Genomic DNA, 7,139 nt, shown 5'->3' with positions numbered 1-7,139 from the left:
TCAGTGATCACTATTTTTCACTGCCTGATGTCTATGTCTTGAAAACCATTGTTTGATGTATTTTGTCTGGCTCTTTTTGAGGGGGGAGAGTTGTTTCAGGTGAGAAAGCCAACTCAGTCCCTGTTCCTCCATCTTGATGGCAAGTAAATGACTGAGGTGTTTATTTCTGACACCTTTTGATAAGGAGACAAACAGAATTTGCCAGTAACAACAGAGAAGAATCAAGCATGATATATCTGCTGTTTGAATTGAGTGACAAACTGAGTGTTGTTGTTCCATTAGTTGAGATGAGGGAGACAAGAGGGTATTTGAGCCAAAAAAATCTGAGATGTGTTTGGATGTATTAAGTGTGAGCTACTTTAAGAGACATCACAAGAAGATGTCATACAGGCCATAATTTACGTATATACGTATCTAAGTCTGGTGTTCAGGAAAAAGGTCTAGGCTAGAGGCCTAAATTAGTGGATCTCCCAAATATTTGCAATAATTAAGGATACAAGAGAAGTTGAAGTCCCCTAGGGAGAGAATATTGACTACAAAAGCAAAGGGGCCAGAGTCATACCCAAGGATGCTCTAATATTTGGAAATTGGATAAAGGTGGAAGAGTAGACAGAAACAGGATAAAACCAAGAGAGTGAGAGTAAGAAACTGGAATGCATTGGGCAGTCAGGAGAGGGTAGGGAAATGACTGCTGGTTTAGCAAGATTATTCACAGGTGATCTGGTTAAGAGCCGTCTCAGAGACATGGGAATAGCAGAACCCAAACTGAATTGAGTTAAATATGGTCTGGGACATGAGGCAGTAGACACTGAAGAATGCCACAAAACTGGCCTTGCCAAGGATCACAGCAATGGAGTCACACCTAGGGCAGTATATGGAGCCCAAATTCACAGTATGTTGACAGCCTCATACATGAAACAACCCAGCTGAGCAATGCTACATTTATTCCATGGAATGCCAGCAATCAGTTACAAAGTTGGAATTAAAACAGACTTCTATTATATGTTAATAAAAAATTTAAAAAGCATCAAAACAGCACTTGAGAAAAACCATGGCTAGACGGTATCAATGTCAATGCCCTGATTGTAATGTTACTATTAATTTTATATGTTACCTTTGGGGGAAACCATTAAAAGTACATCTGATTTCTTTGTATTATTTCTCAAAACTACATGTGAATCCACAGTTACCTCAAAAGTTAAAAGCTGAATTAAAAAAGTATTTCCAGGGCAGCCCAGGTGGCTCAGTGGTTTCGCACCGCCTTCAGCCCAGGGCCTGATCCTGAAGACCCTGGATTGAGTCGCATGTCAGGCTCCCGGCATGGAGCCTGCTTCTCCCTCTGCCTGTGTCTCTGTCTCTCTCTCTCTGTGTCTCTCATGAATAAATAATAAAATAAAATCTTTAAAAAAGAAAAAGTATTTCCAGTAGGCACATAACTGGTCTTTTTTTCCCCACGGTAAGCATTTACCTTTTACCAGTAAAAACCCATTTTTTTGGTTTTGTAAACAAAACCAAGGGCGGGGAGGGGCTGGCTTCCCCTGGGCAAGGGGAGTTTCAGCTTTCCAAGGTCTCCAGGTCTGTGGCCGCCCCGGCCTCCCCACCCGCCTCTCTGGAAATCTGGGAGGACAAGTATTTCCAGCCAGGAAGGCCGCTCTAGCCCACCTCGGAGGCCCAAGTCTCGTTAGCCCAGAAAGTTAACGCCTCTCGCTCTCCGAGCAGGACCGAACTGGGGAGTGCTCGGCCCTCTTCCGCTCAGCAAGGGAAAGTGTCTCTCGCCCACCCTCCTCGGCTCCCTCAGACAGCCAGGCCCTTGCACAGCCTCTGGAGGATGCCACTATGACTCACATAGCTCCAAAGACCTGGAACCCCAGTGAGGAGAGCTGCGGCCGCGTTTTCCGGCCAGGATGAGTCACTTCCGGTCACAGACTCCCTCCCCCGGAAGTGAGACCTAATGTAAACACCGGAGCCGGGCGTCTGGGCCCGGGAGGTCAGAAAACCGGGCCGCGGGCGGCACCGACAGCTGGGGTTGGGATCGGGCACGCGTGGAGGTCAGGTTTGTGCAGGCAGCGGAGAACTGGGGCATGATCCCAGAATTGGTTGGAGTCTGGGAGAGGGTTAGGGTAGTGGGTCCCTTGAACCGAGCGAGGTCTTGGTGGTTGGGAGGAGTCTCGGACAGGCAGCCTAAGTGGGTGCGGGCGTTGGAAGGAGTATGTGGGCGGTCTTGGTTATGAGGAAATGGAGGCATCTAGGAGCAGGGTTCTTGGGTAGCAAAGAACTTTGGAATTTGGGTCCAAAAAGGGGTTATGGAAGGTGGGGCTGTACTAAGAATTAGTCTTTGGGGAGTGAGACGGTCCAGTGGAGGTGGCACAAGGTGGGGAGGGTAGGTTTGAGCTCTTGGAGAATGGGGAGGGGTGTACTTGGGCAAAGGTCTTGGGGAGATGGGGGGTTTGAAGGGAGTATGGGTGCTCTAGGGCAGGAATCTTAGAGGGGCCTGGGGCAGGCGTCTTGGTGGGGTTGAGTTGTTACAGGTGGGGGTTTGGGGAGGTGTGTCCTAGGCAAGTCTTGGTGAGGAAGGCGTGCCCTGAGGCAGGGCGTTTGGGGCGGGGATAGAGAATCTGGAGGAGGAATGTAAGAGGGATGGGATTCCTGGGAGTAGGTTCAAGCCAGTCTGCATTGGAGTCAGTGACAAAAGCACATGAAAGGGGATGTCCCAGGAGTGGACGATTGGATGATTTGAAGTCATAGGGGAATCTGTAGGGTATCTAGGGCATAAGGGGGCCTGGGGTGCATCCACGCTGGCCCTGGTTGGACAGAGGTTAGCATGGCATGAGAAGGGGTCATCTGGAGCTAGGCATGGGATCCTGAGGGGGTTTGGAGAAGCCTGGGAAGAGGGAAGGTGTGCGAGGGCTCTGACATGGTGGAATAGGTTGGGAGCCTCAGAAAGGCAGGAGGAGAGGAAGTCCTGTGGGTGGTGGACCAGGGCCAGGTCCAGGGAGGTGTGGGAAGAAGTGAATGTCTTAGCCCTCTTTCCCTGTTTATTGGCAGGTGGTGGAGTGGGATGCTAAGCCCAGGTGTGAAGATGAGAAGTGGGTGGGAGGGGGGTGGTTCCAGGCCACATGGGGCATATGGACCAGGATTGGCTGGGTGTGGGGAAGAGATATCACTAGGGCAAGGGCACCCTCTACCCCATTATTTCTGGACAAGCAGTGAGGGCCAGGGAGTAAGAAGGAGATGAGGAGTCCAAGTCAAGGGAGACCTGGAGCTGGGGTCAACCAAGTGGAAGAAGATGGAGAAGTTTCTGGCCATGCTCTTTGGGGTCATGGAAGCTTAGTGACCCCAGGACTATCCCCCTTTTTTGTTTTCTTTGTGGCCCTGCTGGGAGCAGTAGGTAGTAGAGGAGGAGGAAGAAGTCATTTGAGGACAGAAGTTCTGGGACTTGGAGGGCGAGCCCCAGGACTCTTCCCAACTCTATCCCCATTTGTGTCCAGGGAAGCAATCCTGGACCATGACTCAGCAGCCACTTCGAGGAGTGACCAGCCTCCGTTTCAACCAAGACCAAAGTGAGAGAGGCTTGTGCTTGCACCATTGTGGGTGGGAGGGAGGGAAAGAATGGCCAGAGGTGGGTGTTAAGTCCCTAGCTTTCAGCTGGGCATCCTTTCAGGCAGCTCAAATTTCCCTCATCCTCCCAGGCTGCTTTTGCTGCGCCATGGAGACAGGTGTGCGCATCTACAACGTGGAGCCGTTGATGGAGAAGGGGCATCTGGGTGAGCCGTTGGTGAGGGTGGGGCAGTGGGCAGAAGGGATGGGCTGGGCCTTGGTTCCCACCCCTACTGACACCTGGTCCTTGTCCAGACCACGAGCAGGTGGGCAGCATGGGTCTGGTGGAAATGCTACACCGTTGCAACCTGCTGGCCCTGGTGGGTGGTGGTAGCAGCCCCAAGTTCTCAGAGATCTCAGGTAAGTGCCCTCATCCCATCCTCTGCCCTCAGCCCAGATTCCCCAGAATCCTGGCTTCCCCAGGCACCCCGAGGCACTGGCAGATGAAGATGGTAGAGCACCTCAGAGTCCCACAGTGAGGCTTACAGCTGGGAAGTCGTGGATCTTACCGCTTGAGAAGCTTGGTGTTTTGCTTTCACTTAACACTTACTGAATGCCTCCTGTCTGCCATGTCCTTACCTGTGGAGCACTTGCTGTGAGCCTGGGACTTTTCTAAGCACTCAACACATATTAACTCACTTAAAGTCTCATGGTAACTCTCTGTGGCAGGAAGTATTATTAACCCCATGTTTACAGATAAAGAAATTGAGGCTGAGGTCCAGAGAGGTTAAATGACTTTTCCAAAGTCACACAGCCTATTGGTCTAAAAATCTTGAAGCATCCTCCCTGGTGCCTTCTGGCTTTGGGCCTCAGGAGCCATTTGTTCTAAGGGTTTTTGCTGATCCCACTGGGACGTGGAAAGAGAGGCCTGGGCGTGTCACAGAGCCCTAGGATCCATTGCAGAAGTCCTCTAGGTGTATGTATTGGGAGCCTGGAGGCAGAAATAGTTACTGAGGGGGAAGTTATAGGCCTGGGTATAAGTCCCTGCTTGGTTGCTGATGGGCAACGAGGTCCTTGGCCAGATACTCACCCCCCTCAAGCCTCTGTTTCTTCATCTGTAAATGAGTATAAGGGTTTGAGAAACCTGTTCTGTCAGCCATCATATCCACAGGCGCTCATGCCATAGGAGGCTCACATTGGTGTTAGCAAAAGGTCAAGCAAGTGGGTTGAGGTCCCATGGGGAGTAGGGGTGGGTCCTGTGTCACCAGGGCTGCCCCTCGCCCTAAATCTTGGCCCCGACAACGTACCCACCTGCCCAGCAGTGCTGATCTGGGACGATGCCCGGGAGGGCAAGGACTCCAAGGACAAGCTGGTGCTGGAGTTCACCTTCACCAAGCCAGTGCTGGCTGTGCGCATGCGCCATGACAAGTGAGCCTGAGGAGGACCCGGGTGGGGGAGGTAGGAGGTCCCCCACAGCAGGCAAGAGGGTTAGTCCTGGATGGGCATCCTGCCCTCCCCTTACGGACATCCTGCATTGTGTGATGCCCACAGAATTGTGATCGTGCTGAGGAACCGCATCTATGTGTACTCCTTCCCTGACAGTCCCCAAAAGCTGTTCGAGTTTGACACCCGGGACAACCCCAAGGGTGAGAGGACCCAGATACGCAGGTGTGAGGGCAGGAGGCAGTGGATGGGGCAGAGGGACAGAAATGAGAGAATGGAAGAGGCACCAGAGAAGCCAGGAAAGAGGGGGCAGAGAGAGTCTTTGTGTAGAAATGCTCAGGTGGACTGAGAGCTGCTCACATTCTCAGTCTGTCCATCTTTCCATCCTTTTAGCCAGTTCTCTCCCCCCCCCACCCCCGGGTGCCCCAGATAGGAGGTCAGAAACACCCAGTAAGGACACGGGTGGCTGTGCCAGGGATCCTTGGGCCCTCCTGGGGCCGCCACAGCTGCATGGGGAGGTGGGGAATCTGCCTGGCCACTTGGGGGGTTCCATGGGTAACCTAGATCACAGAAGGTCAAGGCCTGGCCCTTATGCAGCTTCTGTCCATTTTGAGACTCTGCTCCCCCTCACCAGCCCCTGCCCCACCAACATTGTGTCCTCACACCCTAGGGCTTTGTGACCTCTGCCCCAGCCTGGAGAAACAGCTGCTAGTGTTCCCAGGACACAAGTGTGGGAGTCTGCAACTTGTGGTGAGCTGCCTAGTGGGCAAGGGTAGGTGGGTAAGTGGGTGAGCTGGCTCCTGTGTGGATGGTTGACCTCTGCCTTCTGGACTACCCTAAGCCCAAAGTGCTCCTTCTGCCACAGGACCTGGCGAGCACAAAGCCTGGCACTTCATCTGCTCCATTTACCATCAATGCCCATCAGAGTGACGTGGCCTGTGTGTCCCTGAACCAGCCAGGCACTGTAGTAGCCTCAGCCTCTCAGAAAGGCACCCTCATTCGCCTTTTTGACACACAGTCCAAGGAGAAACTGGTGGAATTGCGCCGAGGCACTGACCCTGCCACCCTCTACTGGTGAGCCTAGGGTATGTGTGGTGGGCTGGTGACCCCAGGCCACATGGCACATGGGCCTCACTGCTGGTTGTGTCTTCCAGCATCAACTTCAGCCACGATTCCTCCTTCCTCTGCGCTTCCAGTGACAAGGGCACAGTCCATATCTTTGCTCTGAAGGATACCCGCCTCAACCGTCGCTCTGCGTGAGTACGCTCTGCCCTGCCCTGCTGTGTCCCCATCCCCCTGCCCGTGTACCACACCTGGGCTTAGCCAGTGCTGCCTGCAGGCTGGCTCGTGTGGGCAAGGTGGGGCCTATGATTGGGCAGTACGTGGACTCTCAGTGGAGCCTGGCGAGCTTCACGGTGCCTGCTGAGTCAGCCTGCATCTGCGCGTTCGGTCGCAATACTTCCAAGAACGTCAACTCTGTCATCGGTGAGTGGGAATGGCTCTTGATTCGGGGTATGGCATGGGGAAAGTCCTGCATTTTGGACCTGCAGGAATTTTAGGGCATGGAAAGCCTGAGAGAGCTAGAGTGGGCAGCTCAACGCCACCATGAGAGGGATGGCATGTGGACAAAGGCCTGGAGGTAGACCATGGGCCCTGGGTCGCTGGAGAGGATCAGAGCATGTGGCTTCAGCAGCTTTTAACCTTTAACCCGTTCCCCCCCTCTTCCAGCCATCTGTGTGGATGGGACCTTCCACAAATATGTCTTCACTCCTGATGGAAACTGCAACAGAGAGGCTTTTGATGTGTACCTTGACATCTGTGATGATGATGACTTTTAAGGACACTGTGGGTTGTGCAAGGGTCCTGCAGTGGCAGCAGATTGCAAAGCCTTCAGGGGATCAGGAGTGCTGTGGAAGCTACCAGCCCGCAAGCATTAATGGGGCAGGTGCCCCCCTTCCATTCGGCAGCACTATGCCTAAACAGCTCACTTCCCCCAAGCACTTCTCGGTGACTGTGTGCCTGCAGGGCCAGGCCGGGGACCCAGGGAGGGAGCAGACCTCCTGGGGCTCCCAGCCTGAAGAAGACTGCTAGGGACCCAGAGGGAGTGCCTGATTAAATCTGTGGGGATTAAAAAACCTTCCCAGAAACAGACATCTCTG

At 53.2% G+C, this 7,139-nt stretch overlaps 1 protein-coding gene across 8 annotated transcripts; it reads left to right on the top strand.

Annotated features, from left to right (window-relative positions):
* Window positions 1-1,839: 1,839 nt before the first annotated feature.
* On the top strand, window positions 1,840-7,129 carry WDR45 (WD repeat domain 45). Of its 8 annotated transcripts, none has more exons than XM_041741940.1 (11): window positions 1,840-1,987; window positions 3,489-3,560; window positions 3,690-3,764; window positions 3,853-3,957; window positions 4,857-4,965; window positions 5,089-5,183; window positions 5,651-5,730; window positions 5,846-6,054; window positions 6,135-6,236; window positions 6,320-6,465; window positions 6,709-7,129. In XM_041741940.1, the coding sequence occupies exons 2-11, from the start codon at window positions 3,506-3,508 to the stop codon at window positions 6,816-6,818; spliced, it is 1,086 nt and encodes a 361-aa protein (XP_041597874.1). In that variant the 5' UTR covers window positions 1,840-1,987; window positions 3,489-3,505; the 3' UTR covers window positions 6,819-7,129. The 8 variants fall into 8 exon arrangements, with proteins under 8 accessions (XP_041597874.1, XP_041597877.1, XP_041597876.1 ...); XM_041741943.1 differs by lacking the exon at window positions 3,853-3,957 and adding an exon at window positions 3,990-4,049 and having other exon boundaries at window positions 1,918-2,053; window positions 4,860-4,965; XM_041741942.1 differs by lacking the exon at window positions 3,853-3,957 and adding an exon at window positions 3,990-4,049 and having other exon boundaries at window positions 1,918-2,053.
* The last annotated feature ends 10 nt before the right edge of the window (window positions 7,130-7,139 follow it).

The sequence above is a fragment of the Vulpes lagopus genome, chromosome X (assembly GCF_018345385.1).
Source record: "Vulpes lagopus strain Blue_001 chromosome X, ASM1834538v1, whole genome shotgun sequence".
NCBI lineage: Eukaryota > Metazoa > Chordata > Mammalia > Carnivora > Canidae > Vulpes > Vulpes lagopus.
This window is presented reverse-complemented; position numbering and strand designations above follow the sequence as displayed.

Bases quoted from the DNA above. Each gene is read 5' to 3' on its own strand.
- WDR45 (XM_041741940.1), top strand. From the start codon at position 3,506: ATGACTCAGCAGCCACTTCGAGGAGTGACCAGCCTCCGTTTCAACCAA. The intron at 6,055-6,134 runs GTGAGCCTAGGG...TGTGTCTTCCAG, and splicing joins GACCCTGCCACCCTCTACTG to CATCAACTTCAGCCACGATT. The intron at 6,466-6,708 runs GTGAGTGGGAAT...CCCCTCTTCCAG, and splicing joins GAACGTCAACTCTGTCATCG to CCATCTGTGTGGATGGGACC.